This window comes from Phoca vitulina, unplaced genomic scaffold (assembly GCF_004348235.1).
Source record: "Phoca vitulina isolate PV1807 unplaced genomic scaffold, GSC_HSeal_1.0 scaffold61, whole genome shotgun sequence".
In the NCBI taxonomy this organism is placed as follows: Eukaryota; Metazoa; Chordata; class Mammalia; order Carnivora; family Phocidae; genus Phoca; species Phoca vitulina.
The window spans coordinates 9,394,220-9,416,295 of NW_022589764.1; the positions used below are offsets into that span (position 1 = coordinate 9,394,220).

Sequence of the window (22,076 nt, forward strand, 5' to 3'; positions counted from 1 at the left end):
CCACACCCCACATATACACCCCACATACATATCTCTCCCACACACATATCCACACACATTCACACACCAACCACACCCCCCACATACATATTCTACACACCACACACACACCCCCCCCACACATCCCACACCATATACACACACCTGCTATCCTCCACACACACCACACATGCATTACACACCACACACCCCACATGCATACCTCCTGCACACACATTCGCACACCAACCACAACCCCTGCATACACACACTACACACCACACATACCCCCCCCACACACATACACACAGCCTTTCTGCCGCAGTGAACCCCAGTCTCACATCTTCATTTCACAGCACACAGCAAAGCTGGCCTTGTCTTCTTAGTTGTTGCTTACACATTCTTTCTCATTAGCAGATGATAAGCATCCCGTGGGCAGATTCTGTGTTTACACACCTTAGAACCACCACTAATCAACCAGGTGCCTGGCCCACCTGTTCATAAATGAATGTGTGAGTGATTAAACCCATCAAAGGCAGATACCTCCCAGTAATGTTTGTACAGACTGAAGAACCACAGATTTTCAGGTTTTCCATCTGAAAACACGGGCTCCCTTGCTCCTTCCCTGGTTCCTTCACCCCTCCCCCAGCTGAAGCATGTTTTCCACCTAACAGCAGGCCCCTGGGGGACGGAAGCTATGGGATGAGGCTTCCATCACACACCCATACATTCTTTTTCCCCAGCCTGTGAGTTGCAGTTTCTATTATGAGGGCTATTTTAGAAAACGATCTCCAGCAGTCATCAGTATACAAGAATATGGTACTGCAGATTGTTTTGAGGGCTGAGGCTATTTTCAGCTACAAGAAGCAGCATTCCTGAGCCCCAAGCGGCCTGTGTGTAGCAGCCCCCTCTGGGGCTTCGCGCCTGGGTCCCAGCCTTCATGGCCCCAGGAGCCTGGGAAGGACAGGATGTGTTGTGCTGTGAGTGTGGGAGTCTCCCCTACACTGGCAGGAGCTGTATGGAGCTCTCTGGCCTGAGGCAGCAAGCCTGTGCCCTGGGGTCATGGAAAACTGATCTGGGATGCTGTTCTGTTCAAGCAACCAAGTACAGGCAAAAAAAAAAAAAAAAAAAGTGTTTTGGGTGCAGGATTTGAAATAGAGACTTGGTTATGAAATTACCTTTCTATTTCATATTTTTAACAGGTTTATTGTATAATTTACATATCATACAGTTCACCCATTTTAAGTACACGATTCAGTGATTTTTAGTAAATTCACAGAGTTGTACAACCATTACCAAAATCTAGGGTTAGAACATTTTTTATCACCCCGAAAGGATCCCTTTTGCCGTTCTGCAGTTAATCCCCACCCTTACTGCCAGCCCCGGGCCACCACTGATCTGCTTTCTACCTCTAGAGACTCTCTTTCTCTGGCCATTTCATGGAAATGGAATAATTCAGTTATAGAGTTACATTTTCCACAAGTAGCGTGGGTTTTGGGAGATTGCTCCCATTAATGGGAGGGCAGCATCCGTGTATTTTTGTGAACACTGGACATGGTACTTAAAGGAACTTGAGAGGACAGGACATTTTTTATTCTTTCCCAGCTTGGTTGTGGGGTGAGGGTTTGTGTTTGCAAGGCTGCTGAGTCCCTTCCTCCATTCATTTTTTTTTTTTTTAATTTAGTAGCAAAAATATATGGAGCTCTGACCCTGTCCCCAGGAACAGAGGGCACCCTTAGCTCTTTGTGCCTTCCACTGCCTTCAAGCCTTTTTCTGGGCAGGGAAGAGCACAGGGGCATAAATTGCTGGAGGGGGCTTATCTGGTCTCCTCTCCATAACCTGCCAGAAATTCACCTCCAATTTGTCTTAGGCTGAAGTCACTCTTTTCAGTGGAAACTCCCACTTGTGCACAAGCACTGTCTTCAACTTAAACCTATCAGTCTTTGTTCTTAATCTAAAATCTAAACTAGTTAAAATTATCCTGCACATATATTTCTAGATAACCAAGTATTTTTCTCAATTTTTTTAAAGATTTTATTTATTCATTTGAGAGAGAGAGAGCATGAGCAGGGGATGTGGAGGGGCAGAGGGAGAGGGAGAAGCAAACTCACCGCTGAGCAGGGAGCCCGACGCGGGGCTCGGTCCAAGGACCCTGGGATCATGACCTGAGCCGAAGGCAGACGCTTAACCGACTGAGCCACCCAGGTGGCCCAGTATTTTTTTTCCCAATTTTTTTAACCTACGGAAATGCCCACCCTGCTCCTCACCAGACACACACACACACACACACACACACACACACACACACACACGTCCCTTTTATATTCTGCTTCTAAACCATTCATCATTTTTTATCAGTTTTTCTGGGATTGTTTTTTACATTCTTTACTTTTCTCCTATTAGAGTTTGAAGATGCATAGACATGGTAGGAGCAAGTTTACAGAACTTCTAATTCTTTGCCCAGAAATCCTTAAGAATCGTCTTCAACAGAGCATTATGGTGTTGTCTGTGAATTTTATTTTATTTTATTTTATTTTTTTAAAGATTTTTATTTATTTATTTGACAGAGAGAGACACAGCGAGAGAGGGAACACAAGCAGGGAGTGGGAGAGGGAGAAGCAGGCTTCCTGCTGAGCAGGGAGCCAGACGCGGGGCTCAATCCCAGGACCCTGGGATCATGACCTGAGCCGAAGGCAGACGCTTAACGACTGAGCCACCCAGGCGCCCCTGTCTGTGAATTTTAAAAGACAGTGGAGCTTCAGCTGAGCTTCCTTTCTTGAGATTTTTCCAAAAAAAAACCCAAAAAACCAAGCTTATTCTGGACAGGTCTAGCTGTAGTTTGGAGGAGGAGGAGGGGGTGAAGACCTCTCTGGTCACACCCAGTCTAGAGGCCCAGGAGCCTACGTCTCAGCTTCTTGAAGGGAACACAGGTGGGCCAGAACAATGGGTGCATAAGACACTGATCAAAAAGACATGCTGAACATCAAAAATAATGTATCGTTTAACTCACCAACCCTTTCCAGGAAGAAGAGTCACTGCATATTGTGAACAGCATATGAGGTTAGAGACCCAAGGGATAGTTCTGTGTTTATTTATTTATTTACTTACGATTATTTCAATTTTTTTCCATCTTTATTGAAGTATGGTTGACAAATGAAAATGTAATGAGGTGTACAACATGATGACTTAATATACACTTACTTTGTAAAATGACTTCCACAATCAAGTTAACACATCCATCACCTTACATGGTTGGGTTTTGTTTTGCTTTCCGTGGGAATGTTTAAGATCTACTCTCTTAGCAAATTCCAAGTATACCGTATTATTAACTAGAGTCACCACGCTGTACATTAGATCCTCTGAACTTACTCCCCTTGTAAATGAAAGTTTGTACCCCTGGACAGTCCATTTCCCCACCTCCCCCAGCCCCTGGCAACTCACTGTTTCTATGAGTTCAGCTTTTTTTTTTTTTTTTTCAAAATCCACATGTAAGTGAGATCATACAGTATTTATCTTTGTCTGGCTTATTTCAGTTAGCATAATGCCCTCCAGGTTCATCCATGTTATTGCAAATAGCAGGATTTCCATCTTTCCTAAGGCTGAATAGTATTCCATTGTGTGTGCATGATTTGATAATCTTTTTCTTTTTTCATTCATCCGTCGATGGATACTTAGCTTGTTTCCATTCTTCAGCTATTGCAAGTACTGCTGCCGTGAACATGATGAACATGGCGGTGCAGATATCTCTCCCAGAAAGTGATTTTGTTTCCTTTGGATATATACCCAAAAGTGGGGTCACTGGATCATATAGTAGTTCTATTTTTAATATTTTTAGGAATCTCCATATTGTTTTCATAATGACAGCACCAGTCTGCTTTCCCACCAGCAGTGTGAGACTGCTGTGTATTTAAAGCCCAGCTTGGACCCCTTCCATTTCAGTTTTCTGACTGTTTTTTTTGCCCATATAGGCATATTCAAGAGCTCCTGCTACATCGACGTGCGCTGGTTCCCCTTTGATGTGCAGCAGTGCAAACTGAAGTTTGGGTCCTGGTCTTATGGAGGGTGGTCCTTGGATCTACAGATGCAAGAGGCAGATATCAGCGGCTATATACCAAACGGAGAATGGGACCTTGTGGGTAAGCCCAGCAAAGACGTGAGGCTAGCAGCCTTGTAGAAAGCCACTTTTTGTTCCTGTGCTGGCTTTGAAAGTTTGGGATTTTCCACTCTGCTTTTCAGTGTGAGCATTTATTGAACCCTGCAGCAATCTCTATAATTTACTGAGAGCTATACAATAAGAAATAAAAAAACAATTAGAAAATTCAACACTTTCCATGAAAACATGCAGCTACTTAAACAAGTCAGTGCTAGTGTAGGCGTCCCTATATTATTAGCATCTGCTCCATTCCTAAAATCAGGTTGGATAGCAAATTGCCGTTCATGAGAACCTATATTTGATGATTTTAAATAGAAAAGCAATAATTACATTTATAATGTTGTAAAACTCATAATGTATTATTTATAATCATGGTGTCTTAGTCCCTTCAGGCTGCTAAAACAGAATGCCATAGACTGGGTGGCTTATAAACAGCAGAAGTTTATTTATCACAGTTCTGGAGGCTGGGAAGTCCAAGATCGAGTCCACGATCAAGGCAGATCCAGTGTCTCCTGAGGGCCTGCTTCCTGGTTCATAGCTGGCTGTCTTCTTACATAGCAGAGACTAAGGAGTTCTCTAGGCCTCTTTTGTAAGGGCAATAATCCCATCCCAAAGGTCCCATCTCCAAATGTCATCACTGTGGGGGTTAGCGTTGCAACATAGGAATACTGAGGGGGACACAAACATTTACCATATATACATCTAGTTTCAACCCATTAAAAAAATTCTCCCAATTTGTTCCATTATCACTAAGATATTCCTGAACAACTCTAACATACCAGAGTTTACTCAAACACTGATGACCCAGTTTTTTTTGTTGTTGTTTTTTTAGCACTTAGCAAACTCCATGGTTATTTGTATGATATACTCATTAAAATAAACAAGCAGGGTAATTTTATTCAGACACTGTTCCTTTCCCCTGTTGCTCATGGAGGAATCCCAGGCAAGCGGAGTGAGAAGTTCTATGAGTGTTGCAAAGAGCCCTACCCAGACGTCACCTTCACAGTGACCATTCGCCGCAGGACCCTCTACTATGGCCTCAATCTGCTCATCCCCTGTGTGCTCATCTCTGCGCTGGCCCTCCTCGTCTTCTTGCTCCCTGCAGATTCAGGGGAGAAAATTTCCCTGGGTAAGTGTCCTGATCTTGGGCAGGAGTCTGAGACAGGATGGGAGGGCCTTGCCTTGAGGTCAGCTCTGTAGCGATCCCCGTGGACGGTGCAGGATGGCTCTGGGTGCAGAGATGTTGGAGAGCCTGCTTGGTGCATCACACACTGACCTCCCAGCCCAGGGCATCTCCCCAACACCACGGCTCCTGATTTAGGCTTCATGCTAGATGCCCAATGCCCTCCTGAAAATCTGTAATATCCTCTGATCCTCCACAGAAGATGCCCAGGAAGAGACCACTGGGTTCTGTCCTGAGGGGCCTTACTTTCTCTTCTCCTGCCACCCCATCCTATTCCTTGGGAGCAACTGGCCAGCATTTGTTATGGACAGGAAACAGTTTAGTTAGTTTAGTATCAGTTTGCATCTGTATATTGCCATACACAGGGTAATTCCTTATGATCATCCAATAGAAAGATAAGAAAACTAAGACTTAGAATGGTGAAATGAATTTCTCAACATCTTAGAGTTATTAAAGGTCATATTTAGTACATGTAGAAATCATCCTCCAACCTATATCTTCTGACAGCAAGGCTCAGGCACGTTAAGTAACTTATCCATGGTCACACAGATAGTAAGTAGCAAAGTCAAGACCAAAAGTCAGGTCTTAAGATTGCATGTTTTGTTTTTTTTTTCCTCTGCTATATGTAACTACCTCTCAATCCTAATGTAATTAAGAAAATGAGAGATACTTGTGTTAGGTTCAGTAATTCATTTTGTATTGTTGTTCTAAAGTTCTGGCTCCTAAGCTTACCTCCATCTGGGACTCTGGTAAATGCTGTGAACAGCCCCCAGAAAAATGGCCATGCCCCTGCATACAGAGAACCCTGCCCTGGGTTTCAGAATGTCACTGGCCCCTCCCCTACACCTCCCTAGTTCTTTGAATCTCAGATAAGGCACAGTTAATGGACTTGAGGCCTTATCACCTCTTGGGTCTCAGGCACTGCTGTGTTTATGTTTCAGGGATAACGGTTTTACTCTCTCTCACTGTCTTCATGTTGCTGGTGGCTGAGATCATGCCTGCGACATCCGACTCGGTGCCCTTGATAGGTAAGCAGGTGTCAGGCCTCTCTTGAAGACACGGGCTTAGAGAGGGCCCTGGAGAGCCACATGGCCCCAGGAGGAGTGACTTTCTGTACCTGTTCGAATGGCCCATGGCCTCTGTTCACCTGGGCACATGTAGGGGGAGTGTGGGGAATCGAGCTTTGTGGTTTGGCTTGAAGGTGCAGAAATGCACCCTTCCTCCCGTCGTTCTCCCCGTCACACTTGTAACGCAGCCAAAGATTTTACCATTAGAGATTTGTTACTTTAGCTTTGAGTCATTGTTCTTCCACAAATCCTTTGTCAAAATGGGAGGAGCTCACATTTTAACTCTTTTTTTTTTTTTTTTCCATTTATTTATTTGACAGAGAGAGACAGAGTGAGAGAGGGAACACAAGCAGGGGGAGTGGGAGAGGGAGAAGCAGGCTTCCCGCAGAGCAGGGAGCCCGATGCGGGGCTTGATCCCAGGACACTGGGATCATGACCTGAGCCGAAGGCAGACGCCCAACGACTGAGCCACCCAGGCGCCCCCATTTTAACTCTTGGCCATTGTTTCCCGAGATACCTCGATGTCTCTGGATAAAGTTAAAGCTTGTGAGGAAATGTAAACAGGACAAATATGTTTTAGCCAAGACAGATATAAGGCATGACCTTCTGCCCAAGGTAGGATGACAGAAACAGGAGATAACACCCCTTGTGCCTGTGCGCCTCCCTGGATTGGAATAAGCAGGAACATGCACAGAGGTGCTCAGCGGTCTAGCGGTCAGGATCTGGTACTCTCGCCACCACAGCCAGGGCTCTGTTACTGGTCAGGGAACCAGACCCCCAGCCTAATGGGAAGCAAACAGTCTGATGGTGGATATTTGGTTTAGTATGAGAATCACTCCTCCAGTTTGGTGATGGAGTTCAGAAAGAGGAATGGAGTCTATGATTATTCCTGTTGGCCCAGGCCACTGGAGGGCCACCCTGTGTAGTTAACAAGGGAGGATAGGAGTAGGGGAGCCTATTTCTCTTACACAGATACACCCAAAGCTCTTCTTTTTTCCCTTAATGTGTAATATTTTGGCCAGAGAGAGACAGTATTGGTATGAAAAACCTGTATGGGTGTTCCTAGTTCTCTCACGACCATCTAGAGGACAAGGCACCATGTTTCACCTTGACGGTCTGACCCACTCTTCCTACCTTCCAACACAATGCTTTCAGTAGAGACTTGCAACAGGAAGCACCCTCTGTGGGACAATGGGCAGCCTTGCCTTGACTGACGGACCAGTGGGGAAAAGGCATGGTTGATGCATAGCCCATGTCTAGAAAGATGGGCTCCTATTGGCCTCTGACCTCTGTTGTTGAGATTTCAGCTGTGGGATCCTCTGACCCTGGATACCTCCACAGGTCATTGTCTTGGTCGGCTAGGGCTGCTACGGTAAAATTCCACAGACCAGGTGCCTACAGAACAGAAAAGTATTTGCTCAGAGTTCTGGAGGTTGGAAGTCAAGACCAAGGTGCCAGCAGGTTTGATATCTGCTGAGGCCTCTCTGCTTGCCTTGTGGATGACCACCCTCTTGCTGTGCCCTCACATGGTCTTTCCTATCTGGGTACATCCCTGGTACCCCCTTGTGTGGGCAAAGTTTCCCTCTTATAAGGACACCAGTCAGATTGGGTCATGTCCCACTCTAAGGACCCTATTTTAACTTAATCCCCTCTTTAAAGGCCCTGTCTTCAAATACAGTCCTATTCTGAGATACCAGGGGCTAGAGCTTCAACATCTAAATTTTAGGAGGCCACAACCCAGCCCATAGCAGTCACAGTTTTGTTCACCCTCCTTCCCCTTCTTAGAGGTCCCTGGTGCTAACTTGAAGTCTCAAACGTCCATCTCTGGCAGCTTCTCACAGTGGGGCAGTGAGTTCCTTCCTGCCTGGAGAGAAGGAGGCGTTCTTAACCAGGTGTGTGGCCATGCACTTAGCCTCTGCACCAGGATGTTCTCTGCTTAGAGATCAGCCCCCTTGAGCTGAAAGCCACACCAAAGGTTTAATAACCGGAGTTGCCAATCAAGGAATGTCTTCCCTTTGCCAGGCTTTCTTCTAGATTCTTGGCTCATATACTTGCTAATTCTTGCACCAACCCTGCAGAAGAAGGCATTGCCATCCCTGTTATACTCGTGAAGAACCTGAGGCCCAGGCAGGCTGAGTAGCCTATCTAAACTCATAGATGTCTGAACTCATGGACTGGGGCAGTGGGTTAGGGGAGAGCTGCTTCAGATGCTCCATGCTTCTTCTCACCTGGGCCAAGGTGGAGAAATGCATGCTTGCCCATCGGAGCTGAAGCTGATCTTCTCAGCCGGGAAAGTCAATGTCTTCCCCGTCTTCCTCAGACAACTGGCACCTCCTCCTATCTCTCATTAAATGGGAGCAGACTCATCTTCCACACTAATACTAGGTACCCCACCAGTGATGCCCAGATTTGCCCACCCCAGCATGTCCCTGGCCCGCAGTTATCACGGTGGGGACCAGACCCTCACTACCCCGTTATTCTCAGTTCCCATAACGGTCCACAGCCTTTCTCCTGAGAACAACCGTATCGGCATCCTGTGAGGCACTGTTAACCCTCACTGGAGGAAGAGGCCGATGGCGTTCACAGAAGTGCAGGCAGCTAGGCCAGGCAGCTTATGTGGACGGGAAAGCAGGTGTGCATGCTCTGCGCTGGCCTCTGCCTGCTGGGAACGTGGGCTGGGGGTGGGGGGTGCGGGTCTGCCGGCCTGGAGGCAGCCCTGCCCTGCTCTAGGCTTCGCCACCTGGTCGCAGGCGATCAGAGAGCACCGTCTGGGTCTGCCTGCCACGCTGCGATGCTTGTGCCGTGGGGGGCCCGGGGCTCACCCTGCATCTCTTGTCTCTGCAGCCCAGTACTTTGCCAGCACCATGATCATCGTGGGCCTCTCCGTGGTCGTGACGGTGATTGTGCTTCAGTACCACCACCACGACCCCGACGGCGGCAAGATGCCCAAGTGGGTGCGTTCCTCCTGCCCTTCACCACGGGGAGTCGGGGGCCCTTGCCAGGGGTGACTCCACAGATGAATTATCTATGTTAAAAGTCCTAAAAACAGCTAGTGTTCCTCAACACAGAGCCATGTTTCTCATGCCTCCTCACCTGTCTGCACTATTGCATTATCTCTGGACTGTTATGGTGAGCATGCTCGTAGGGCCCGTGGCACTGTTCCTGCAATCTGACATTCCAGAACACGGCCCACGCACTGACCGCTCTGTACATTTTGCAACCAGAGTGTTTCTAAAACTACTTTTTGTATGTACTCTATGGAGAACAGTACAGTGGTTGGAAGCAACGGACAAGATAAGCACCCAGCCATGTGGTTGGATCTTCCAAACAGAATGAGGAGCCAAAATGGTGAGAGAGAGTGAGCCATGTAATAATTCATGTAGGCAGTACATGTAGGAATGTAATCTTACCACAGGCCTCTAAAATACAGGTCAGTAGTTAGCAGTGGGGAAGGGCGCTAGGATAAAAGCAAAAGGATGAAAGAGACACAATTGAATATAACAGCCTGTTGCGTCAGCCGCGGGCCATGCCACCCCCTCCCCAGCACCTGCTTAGCCCCATGCACTGGGACGTGGGCACATGCTTACCCATGCTGTGCCCTTCGGAGTCCAGGATCTGAACCTGTGTGCCCAGCCTCACCTGACACTCAGGAAACCTTGATGAGGGCCAAATTTTTTCTCACCTCAGCACAGTGTGACAACATCCAAGGCCAGGGGAGGGATTGAGTCTTCCTCGGGCCCTGCAAACCTTCCAGTGCTCTTGTCCCGAGAGCATGGCCTAGGGACAGCAGGTACTAAAGGAGCCCTCTCATGTCAAAACAAGCCTGTTTTCTTTGGAGACCTATACCTCTGCATCCAAGTTCAGAAGGGAGTCTAAGACTCCCCAACATGCTAAATGCAGGTGCAAGAAGTAAGGTGTCTTTTGTTAACCTCCGGGAAGAGAGAGTTCCTGGGCCTTCTAAAGATATTCATTGTGCAATAATTTACAGTTACCCAAAAGTGAACTTAGGAAAGACCAATTTAAAAAAAAAAAATTGACTTTACCAAGTTACTGTGTCCTCTTGGGTTCTTTTCCACTGCAAATCTGTACACTTAATAATGACTTTCTCTCATAGCAATGGAGTGAGCTCCCAGAAGTGGTGCTATCCCCCACACATTCACATCACTGTGGTCCCTGGGCTTATTTTGAGAAGGTCCCCTCATTAAAAACTGGGACACATTGGCACACATTCACCTACATTGCCATCTGACTTTTATAACCCTGACATACTCTCTGGCTACCCTCCTTCCATTTGAAATAGGTAATACATGTTCCAAACATCAAAATCAAAGTAAAATCCTGCTCTCATTCCTGCCCCTCACTGTGCTTCCACCACCAATAGTGATAGCCATTTCAAGCAATTTCTCCATTATCCTTCAAGTGTTTATTTATGCAAATGTAAGACTCAAACGCATATTATTATTTCTTCTGTTTAAAACGTGAAGACACAAACCATTTTTAATGACCTGGTAGTACTTTACTGTCCAGAAAAAAATCTTAGTTATGAGCCTATGTTAATTATTCACCTCTCAGCACAGGAGTATGTTAAAACCAATGGCTGCAAATGAAATATGAAGCTTGTATCTCTCGCTCTCAATTTATATAGCCTCTTGCATTTTTCTTTCTTTGTGTGTATTTAAAAAATAAACAGCTTCCAAGGAACTTTTATTATGATGTGTTGCTATGAAGAAGATACTGCCGGTGCCGTGGCATTATGTGACATTTACGCAGCCAGACGCAAGACCATAACCTAACAGAAGAGGTCATGAGCACAGTTGGATAAGTGCCAAGAGGATAATTTCATCTTTTGAGATGCTTTAGCTTCGAAAGCGAATGATTCAGGCCATGGAATTCAAAATAGACTTGGTAGTGTGGATCACATTAGCTTGAGATGTGCTCCAGGGTAGGCAGAGGCTGCCCCCCCCCCCCCCCCGCCCAACACACACACTCCATGTGTACAGCTATCGCTGGGTTTGGAAGCACCCATTGCCCAGTGCATTCCCTTGAGCTCTGGTCCAGTCTTTCCAGTGCCTTCGAAGTGGGGGTTGGGCTAAAGTCACAGGAGTTTTGAAGAAGACTTTGTAGACCCTTTTACAGATGAGCTGTGGAGCCTAAACACATAGGTGACTTGCTTTACTGTGTGACCTTGAGCCAATTTATTAGCCTACTTGAAGTCTCAGTTTCTTTATCTGTAAAATGGGTGGGGGGAATTATACTCACTTCACAGAGCCCCTGAGAGGCCCAATTGAGCTGGCATGTCTTATGAGCCTCCTGTGGAGGGCCAGACTGACCTGCAGATTCATGTGGGGCCATGTGTCCCTGCTCTCTACTAATCACGGAAAACCCTCCAGGGTATGCAGACAGGCTTTTCCAGGCTCTGCAGGTTTGTCCATAGGGTATGGGCAGGATATATAGAGTGCTGTCTGCTCTGAGCAAAGATTTATCTTTACATCTGCAGTGAATATGCTCTTATGCCTTCTTGTTCTTTTCTTTGCCTGTCTCCAGACCGGTCTATTGCAGTCATCTCTGATAAGATGTCATAAAAAGTACTACAGACATGAACTTCACAGCTTACTGCCTGTACTTACAGATGGGAAACATAACCTGTTAGGTTGCTGATGGAATTCACCCACAATCATAAACCAAAATTAAAGTCAGTATCTGGATAATCTCAGGGAAAGGGCCCACTTTTCATATACCTGTCTAAATAGGCTTCCAAGAATTTTTTTGACCTGGACTGAGGTTTCACATGGCTCCTTCTTTTCATTAGAGGGAAAAACAAGAAATCCCCATGATTTCTCTCCAGCATCATCTGTGCATGTAGGCAATATATGTTGATAAAACACTTTAAACCAGAGGTCAGCAAACTATGGCTCCAATCTGGCCTACCAACTGCTTTTGCAAATAAAATGTTATTAGAAAAAAGCCAGGCTTATTTCTTTACATGCTTTCTATGACTATTTTGTACTTTATTAACACAGCTGAGTAGCTGCAACAGAGACCTTATGGACTTTATTATGTGGCCCTTTAAAGAAAGTCCAAATACTTTCCTGCACATCATTGTACTCAGTCTTCACTTCAGCCTAGCGAATTAGGTTAGAGGTTCCTAAACTTCCTTGGTTCATAGCACCTTTAGTGTCTCGGGGACTTTTTTCACAGCCCCTAGGGCAAAAGAAATACCTAATGGCTCTCTTTATTACATCAGTCAAAGCAACTTAAGTATTTATGCCCTGACCCCTAGGCACCTGTTGGCAGCACACCCTTTCAAATCTTAGGAGCATAGTGCCCCCATTTTCTGTTCCACTTTGACTTTCTTGGCACTTGCTTTTCGTCAGGACAACAGAAACCTTTGCAATGGTATGCCATCATTGCACGGGACCCGATGTTCTAGTCGGAACTGCTTCAGACTAGGGGTTCGTGCAGCACCTGCTAGGTGTCACAGGGCTGTCCTTGAAAATTTTAAAAATCTCCAGGGGTGCGCCCTTGCAAGTCCGCCATGGCACTGGGGCGTCTCACGGGCAGTTGGGTATGATGGTCGCTAGTGACAGATGAGGAAAGACTGGAGAGGGAAAATGTCTTGTTCACGCAGCTCAGGCAGGGCTCTTTTTCCGAGACAGGGCTCTCCTGCCACGTGCCTGTGTGCCCCGAGACCGCAGTGTGTCTGCCACAGAATTCCGCTCATTCCCAGGGTGACTTTCTGCATTGGTTTATTCTGGGCTCAATTTGACTCAGCCACTGCAGCGCGTGCCCGCCTGTGTAAACTCACCTGGGAAGGAGTGGGGGCCTGTCTCCCCAGGGCCCCCCAAGTAGGGCTGGGATCGCGACCCGCTGATGCTCGCTTCCGCCCGCTCCTAACCGCCCTGTCGTCTCCCCAGACCAGAGTCATCCTTCTGAACTGGTGCGCCTGGTTCCTGCGCATGAAGAGGCCGGGGGAGGACAAGGTGAGGCCGGCGTGCCAGCACAAGCCGCGCCGCTGCAGCCTGGCCAGTGTGGACATGAGCGCAGTGGCCGCACCGCCCACCACCAACGGCAACCTGCTCTACATCGGCTTCCGCGGCCTGGACGGTGTGCACTGCGCCCCCACCCCCGACTCGGGTGTCGTGTGCGGCCGCATGGCCTGCTCCCCCACGCACGACGAGCACCTCCTGCACGGCGGGCAGCCCTCCGAGGGGGACCCGGATCTGGCCAGGATCCTGGAGGAGGTCCGCTACATCGCCAACCGCTTCCGCTGTCAGGACGAGAGCGAGGCCATCTGCAGTGAGTGGAAATTTGCGGCCTGCGTGGTGGACCGCCTGTGTCTCATGGCCTTCTCCGTCTTCACCATCATCTGCACCATCGGCATCCTGATGTCAGCTCCAAACTTCGTCGAGGCTGTGTCCAAAGACTTCGCCTAACCTGGGCCTGGTCCCCAGCATGTAGGAAACGCACAGACAGGCGATGCCGTTGGCTTGGGGAGAACTTGGGGTGCTAATCCCACAGCCACACTCGACGTGAGGACGCTGATGTACCCGTAGCGCTCGCTGCCAGTCGTCTCCGTTATAGTTTCCTTGTTACTTTCCGTAATAGGATCTCAGCACGGTTTTGCTTAATCGTCTCAGATGGGCGGCTTGATATTCTTGGAACATCCTTAGGGTCACCAGGACCACTGAGAGGTCATTTTGCCCATTTCCCAATGCCTGGTGAGCCCTTCAGAGAGGTCAGGGTGGCTCAGGACCACCAGGGGAGGCCTGTACAGTTGGTTTTGCATGCCTGCATGTCACTTGCCAAGAAGACCTATGTGAAACTTCAACATAAGCTTTTGCCTGTTTACAAACCTAGACTGAAAGTAATAATAATAGTAATAAACTACACTCACTAGATCCATTCAAATAGTTGGTAAAAGGACACACAACTGAAACTAAAAACCTAACTGCTGGTTTTTCCGTGATTCAGGTTTTATTTTTCTCTGCCAAAGATGGTAGAGAGAAACAATTTTACACTGTTCCTACATTTTATAAGAGAGAGCGAGACATAGTTGGTCTTGTAAATTATGCTTTTACCAGCTTGATTTCTGCCAACCTACCCTGTGGTGGGAATCAGGAGGGACACGGATGTGTGTTGATTCTGAACTAGGACCAGACCCACACAAGTTAGGGGGATTTCTGTAGATATCAGGTGACTCCCAAACTTCCTGTGCTGCCCTCAGACCTTGGGGAGTGCAGTTTGCTCTATTCTGAAAAACCCAAAGGACAAAGAGAGTTCTATTAGAATTACCAGCCCAATGTAATAGCTAAAGTTAAATTAAGCCAGCTATGTGTGTGTGTGTGTGTGTTTAATAATGCATTAGATGTTTCTCGTGTGCTAGAGTTGATTAGTCTTAGAAACTTGCAGGTCCGTACAAATGCACAACATAAAGTGAAAGTATGCTAGGCTTTTCCTTATGTCTCAAGGCCAAAGAGCAGGATCTGGGACCTCTTCTGGTTCCTTGTATGGCAGGAACTGGGAAGGGGATGATGTGGCCAGTGGCTTTCCTGGACGCAAGGCCAGTGGAAGTCAGCAGGAGGGGCTGACGGGCTGAGGGTGGCTATTCACCCAGTAACTCCAGTCTCTGGCTTTTAGGGATCTGCTTTCCCACAGCTCAATGACCCCAGCGTTAGCCCAGAAAGGTGGCTTGAACAGGTAGATTCCCTGGAGATAAGCATTTTGAAAGCAAGAGAAACTTTCATTTTAAACCTGTGTGATGACACAGTTCTCCACTTACATTATCTAGCTGACAATGGTCACCCTGCCTCTTCCTGTTTTCCTTATTTTTTAATGCGATCAGAGGGAGACAACAAAATCTCTCCTGTTCTGTTGTTTTGTCTAGTAACAGATCCAAGCTCAAAAACTGCAGAAGGCTTTGAGCTCCTGGGGATCTTTAATTTGCTTCTAACCCCTGAGATAGGTGTATTATGGGGGAAGATTAGATTTTCAGAGCAAAAGAAATTGCATACCTTTCTCCGGCCATTTATTTCACTCATTTCTGGGTAATGCACATGGATTTGTTTGCACTGAGGAGAATGGAGGCTTGTGCATGCTCCGTGTGTGGGGGCACGTGAGCGCTGAGTGTGCACCTGCAGGGGGACACCTTGTTTAGGACAAGAAGGTTGATAAGTAAGCGCGTTCTAGCTAATATCACGCCATTTGGAGCAAGGCTGTCCTCAGAGTTCAGCCATTCCACATGGGATGGATGAACAATGCACAATCTTTTCTTTCTCTCTTTTTTTTTTCAATTGTAGACACAAGTAGAAGTGTTTTGATATATCAGAGAATGCTTCATTTCTTATTGCTACCTGAAAATTAATCCCATAACACTTTTGCTTAGAAAAAGAAAACTTTTTTGATTTTGTATTTTATACAGAAAAACATAAAAAAACAAACAAAAGTAGTTTATATGTTGACCACTCGACTAATACTCTGTCATTTTAAAAAGTAATAATAAGGAAAAGATGCACATGTAGTAAGAAAGGCATGAATAGCTACAGCGACCACTGGTGAATGAGCTTCTGAGGGCTGGGGGACATTTCCAGAAAGGAAGAAAAAGAAAGGGAGGGAGGCCAGGAGGGGGAGGAAGGGGGCATGGAGAGAGACTCCTTTACTACCACTCATGATATGCACAGCACTCTGCACTTTGGTTTCTGCGATTACTATTTCATCCTTCCATAACAACATATAAAGATCTACCTCATTCTTCTTAATAGCTGCTTAGCATTCCATTCTCTTGGTGGATATAATTTTTTGGTTAATCTGTTAGTGAACATATAGAGTTTTTCCAGTTTTTATTTTTATACACAAATCTGTAGTTAGCATCCTTGATTTATAGCTTAGGATACGTTTTTGACCATATCTTGGTATAAATTATAAGTGGGAAATGAGAATTGCTGGATTTAAGGCTATGTGCATTTAACATTTTGGTAGATATTGCCAGATTACCCTCCAAATACCGATCAATGGATATACCTACCAAGAGTATAAAGAAAAGGCCAGTTTCTCAACTTTCTCAGTACTGGGTATTATCAAACTTAATATATATTTTTTCCAATCTGATAAAAATTATATTGCAATGTTATTCTGATTTAGTTCATTTTATTATGAAGTTAAGTATCTTTCAGATATTTTTTAGAAATTTCAATTTTTGTAAATTTATGTCCTTTACATAATTTTGGGTTATTTGGCTTTTTCTTAATTAATTTTAGCCTGTGTACTTTGGAACTTCCCTGTCTTATATCTTGAAAATATTCTTATTTTTTTAGAAAATATTTTTATTTGTTTATTGTCTTTTGATGTTATTTATTGATTTATTTCTTAGCATATAGAAAGTTTAAAGTTTTATGTTGTCAATTTATCCAGATCTGCTTTGGTAGATCCTGGGATTTGTTTCCAGTTTTAAAAGGCCTTTCCCCGTTCTGAGATTATAAATAAATTTACTCATATTTTTTTCTAAATTTTTATGGTTTCATTTGTTTACATCTTCTAACTCCCTGGAATTCATTCACTGTAGGAAATGAAGGTAAAAATGAATTTTTTTTCTCTCCAAATGGTCAGTTGTGCCAACAAAATATATAATAGTGTATCCCTGTAATACAGTTAGTCTTTTCCCCATTTTGTTCAGAATGCCTCCTTGTTTGTAAACTAAATTCCTGTTAAGTGTTTTGGGGCTATTTATACTTATTGGTTTGTCTCTCTGTGAATGCCTTTCATTTCTGAAGCTTTATTCATATATCAAATATTCATATATTAATATTTTCAAGTTAACCATCCCCCTTAACACTTTTTTGCCTCTCCCTTCCCCCTTTCCTCTCTCTTCTCTATTTCCCTCTCCCATACATACATTTTTTAATTTAAATTCAATTAGCCAACATATAGTACATCATTATTTCAGATGTAGAGTTCAGTGATTCATCAGTTGCATATAACACCCAGTGCCCATCACATCACGTGCCCCCACTAATGCCCATCACCCAGGAACTCCATCTCCCACCCACTTCCCCTCCAGCAACCCTCCATTTGTTTCCTATAGTTAAGAGTCTCTCATGATTTGTCTCCCTCATTGAGGTCACAATGAATTTATATGAGTCTTCCTATTCAAGAGTGCAGTCTAGGCTTGTGTTCAAATCTTATCTTATGCTGCTTGGTAGATTTTTATGGTTTTGTTCAGATAGGTCCTATGAATTTCTTGTCTAGTTCTAGATGGTTTATCCTTTGGCTACCATTTTCAATGGAATATTTCTTCCATTTTATTTGCTAACTGGATGTATAGGAATGTAGTTGATTTTGTATATTAATGTCAGAATCAACCACTTTAAATGTATTTTCTTACTGTTTCTAAGATTTTCTTTTGCCTTCTCCTTTCCAATAATTTCCCTTATTTCTATCCCTTAGGCAACTGCCCTTGAGAACAGTGTCAAATAATAGTGATTCAGGTGGCATACCTATCTTGTTCATGACATTAATGGGATGGTTCAGTGTCTCACTATTCAACTTGTATGAAGACATGTATTTTCCTTGTCATAATAAAAAAGTATCCATGTATTCTGCAACTATTAAGGCTTTCTGGGGAAAATGTAGATGTTAGATTATTGTCACGGCCTCTCAGTATCCATGGAGATGATCAGAAGGTTTTCCCCTTTGTTTTAGTAGTATGTTGTATTATATTAATAGATTCCTTAAGACCAAACCACTGTTAGGGTCCTGAGATGATCCCTACTTGTGATTTCCCCTATTAATATTGATAATTGAGATTAATCATTCTGCTGCTTGCTTTTGTGTGCTAAACAAAAATCTCTATATTCTGCAACCGGTCACGTGGTTTTAGAATCATCTTCTTAAGTGTAAAAGAACTCACCTGGGGGCTGCCTGGGCATACACTGGTATGTTTCTGAATTCCTCCCATTGGGAAGGTTAGGCCTTCAAGCACTTCTGGAGTCAACTTTAGTTACATATTTTTAAGAAAATTAATGACAATCCATTTTTTTTTCAACATATTTGCATAGTTTTTACAATACGGGCACTTAGGATTTCTTAATTTCCTCTGTATTGGTGGCTACTTCTCAGTTTTTCATTTCGAATTGTGTACATTTCTCCTTTCTTCTGTTTTTGTTGATATGGCTCGCCAAGGATTTTGTTTTTGTATTTTCAGACACCAAACCCTTAGACTTTTTCATCAGTTTGGGGAACTGGCTGCAGCCCCTGTTGGCTTTGTGCTGACCTGACCTGTCCTGGGGTAGCTTGCACCCTGTGCAGGGAAAGCCACAGCTGGGAGGAGCCACCTTCTCCACTGGCTTCTGGGGCCATGACAGGAGTTTCACTTGGCAGCGGGCACTAGAGGGTCAAACCAAGCCAGGCAGCACAGGTGCGGCACACGTGATTAGCCATTCTACTGATGGGACGACCACAGTTAGCTGGAGAACAGACTGACTTAAGGCTTTAACCAGAAGCCATCTTGAGGCACAGGCCTCAGGAAGTAACCCTTTCACTCATAATTTAATGTTCTGAATTACTGCATTTTTTCTGACCCAAACCCTCCCCAGTCCACCCAGGACTGACCTCACTGGTCATGGTTCCTTATCTAATTACCATTTACTTCATTTGCATATGGGTTTGATTTTTCTAATATCAGAGCTTATTATAATATGGGGAGGGGGTCCTGATGTTTCACACTTGGGGGCAGGGCGGGGGCAGGAGGTACTGTCCACAGTTTCAGCCTTTTTGAACTCTTGTGGTCAAACATCATTGTATCTTCAGCACACCCCATTTTAGGAATCACAGGAGTGCACAACATTCCACGATTCAGCCCAGTTCTTCACCTTTCTTGTCTGACTCTCCAAAGTCTCATTTAAAATTGTACACTCTCCTAAATTTGATCATTTTTCCTCCAAAAACCTTATTGCCAGTCCCTCTTCTGCTGGGTTGGATTTTTATGAATTTACCTTCTAATAAATACTGCCCATTAACAAATTATACTGCAATGTTTTATAATTCTTAAAGTTCTGCTATTATTTTCAATATTTCAGTTGTTTACCTCTACTCTTATTTTAATTTTTTTTTATATTTAAGATTTGTTTTTAGAGCAGTTTTAGATACAGAAAAACGGGAGGATACAGAGAGTTCCCATATACCTCCCACCCACACACATGCACAGCCTCCCCCATTATCAATACCCCCAACCAGAGTGGTACATTTGTTACAACTGATAAAGATACATTGTCACAATATAACTACCCAAAGCCCATTATTTGCTTTAAGGTTCACTCTTGATGTTACACATTCTATGGGTTTGGACAGATATATAATGACATGTATCTACCATTATAGTAACACACTGAACAGTTTCACTGCCCTAAAACTGCGCTCTGCCTATTTATCCCCTTACCCGCACCAGCCTCTGGCAACCACTGATCTTTGTCCCCATAATTCTGTTTTTGTTTTTCCAAAATGCCATATAGCTGGAATCATACTGTAGATAGTCTTTTCAGATTGACCACTTAGTAATATACATTTAAGGTTTCTTTGTGTCTTTTCATGGCTTGATAGCTCATTTCTTTTTACAGGTGAATAATATTCTATTGTCTGGATGTATCACAGTTTATTTATCCATTCACTTACTGAAGGACATCTTGGTTGCCTCCAAGTTTTGGCAATTATGAATAAAGATGCTATAAACATCCATGTGCAGATTTTTGTTTGGAAATAATGTTTCCAGTCCTTTGAGTAAATACCAAGGAGTGCGATTGCTGGATCATATGGTGAGAATATGTTTAGTTTTGTAAGAAACCCTCTTCCAAAGTGGAATGCATTTTGCATTCCCACCAGCAATGAATCAGAGTTTCTGTTGCTTCCCTTCCTTTCCAGAGTTTGGTGTTGTCAGTCTTCAGATTTTGGCTATCTAACAGGTGTGTAGTGGTACCTCCTTGTTGTTTTCATTTTCCTTTCCTTGGTGACATTTGATGTGGAGCACCTTTCAATATGCTATTTGCCATATGTGTATCTTCTTTGATGAAGTATTTGTTAAGAACTTTGACCTATTTTTTTTAATTAAGTTGTTTGTTTTCTTGTTGTTGAGTTTTAAGCGTTCTTTGTATCTATTGGATAAGAGACCTTTATCAGATGTGTTTTTCAAATATTTTCTCCCAATCTGTGATTTTTTTTTGTCATTCTCTTAACATTGTCTTTCACAGAGCAGAAGTGTTGCATTTAAATGAAGTGTAGTCTATCAATTATTTCTTTCAAGGATCATGCTTTTGCTATTGTATCTAAAAAGTCATTTCCATACCTAAGGTCATCTAGGTTTTCTGCTACATTATCTTCTAGGAGTTTTATAATTTTATATTTTACATTTAGGCCTGTGATCCATTTTGAGTTAATTTTTTAGACAGTGTAAAGTCTGAATCTAGATGTATTTATTTATTTATTTTTGTATGTGGATATCCAGTTGTTCCAGTACCATTTATTGAAAATACTGTCTGCTCCGTTGTATTGCATATGGATGTTCAGTTGCTCCAGCATCGTTTGTTAAAAAGCAAAACAAAACAAACAAACAAAACTATCCTTTCCCAGGTGCCTGCGTGGCTCTGTCAGTTAAGTATCTGACTCTTGATTTCAGCTCAGGTCATGATCTCAGGGTCATGAGATCGAGCCCCACATCAGGATAGTGCTGGGTGTGGAGCTAGCTTAAGATTCTCTTTCTTTCTCTCCCTTGGCCCCTCCCCCCTCAAAAAACCAAAACCAAACAAACAAAAAAACCAAAAAAATCAAATTTATCCTTTCCCACTGAATTGCCTTTGCTCCTCTATCAAAAATCAGTTGACTGTATTTATTTGTGTCTGTTACTGGGCTCTCTGTCCTGTTCCACTGGGTTCCTTCTAAGTTCTTTATTCTTTCCTATTCGTCTGTTATTTTATTAATACCACACTGTCTTGACTACTATAGCTTTAGAGTAAGTCTTGAAGTTGATCTTTTTTTTTAGGAAATTATTATAAATATTTAATTGTGCTAAAATATACACAGCATAAAATTTACAATTTTAACCATTTTTTCAAAGATTTTATATATTTATTTATTTTTAAATATTTTATTTATTTATTTGACAGAGGGAGACACAGCGAGAGAGGGAACACAAGCAGGGGGATTGGGAGAGGGAGAAGCAAACTTCCCACGGAGCAGGGAGCCCGATGCGGGGCTTGATCCCAGGACCCCAGGATCATGACCTGAGCCGAAGGCAGACGCTTAACGACTGAGCCACCCAGGCGCCCCAAAGATTTTATTTATTTATTAGAGAGAGAGAGAGCACAAGCAGGGGGAGCAGCAGAGAGAGAGGGAGAAGCAGGCCCTTTGCTGAGCAGGGAGCCCGACACGGGGTTCGATCCCAGGACCGTGGGGTCATGACCTGAGCTGAAAGCAGATGCTTAACCAACTGAGCCACCCAGGCGCCCCCAATTTTAACCATTTTTAAGTGTACACGTCAGTGGTATTAAGGGCATTCACATTGTTGTGCAACCATCACCCCCACCCATCTCCAGAATTCTTTTCATCTTGCAAAATTGGAACTCTACACCCAGCTCTATACTAACTCCCCATTTCCCATCTTCGCAGACCCTGGCAGTCACCATTCTATTGTCTGTCTCTATGAATTTGATTA

At 44.2% G+C, this 22,076-nt stretch overlaps 1 protein-coding gene across 2 annotated transcripts in view; it reads left to right on the forward strand.

Moving 5' to 3' along the window:
• CHRNA7 (cholinergic receptor nicotinic alpha 7 subunit) overlaps nucleotides 1-17,250 on the forward strand; it is a 123,389-nt gene extending 106,139 nt beyond the window's left edge. For both annotated transcript variants that reach the window (XM_032391236.1, XM_032391237.1), the window contains 5 exons: nucleotides 3,948-4,115; nucleotides 5,067-5,261; nucleotides 6,257-6,343; nucleotides 9,227-9,336; nucleotides 13,297-17,250. In XM_032391236.1, coding sequence (XP_032247127.1) covers nucleotides 3,948-4,115; nucleotides 5,067-5,261; nucleotides 6,257-6,343; nucleotides 9,227-9,336; nucleotides 13,297-13,815 — 1,079 coding nt within the window. In that variant the 3' untranslated portion in view covers nucleotides 13,816-17,250. The remainder of the gene's footprint in view (nucleotides 1-3,947; nucleotides 4,116-5,066; nucleotides 5,262-6,256; nucleotides 6,344-9,226; nucleotides 9,337-13,296) is intronic.
• Nucleotides 17,251-22,076: the final 4,826 nt, after the last annotated feature.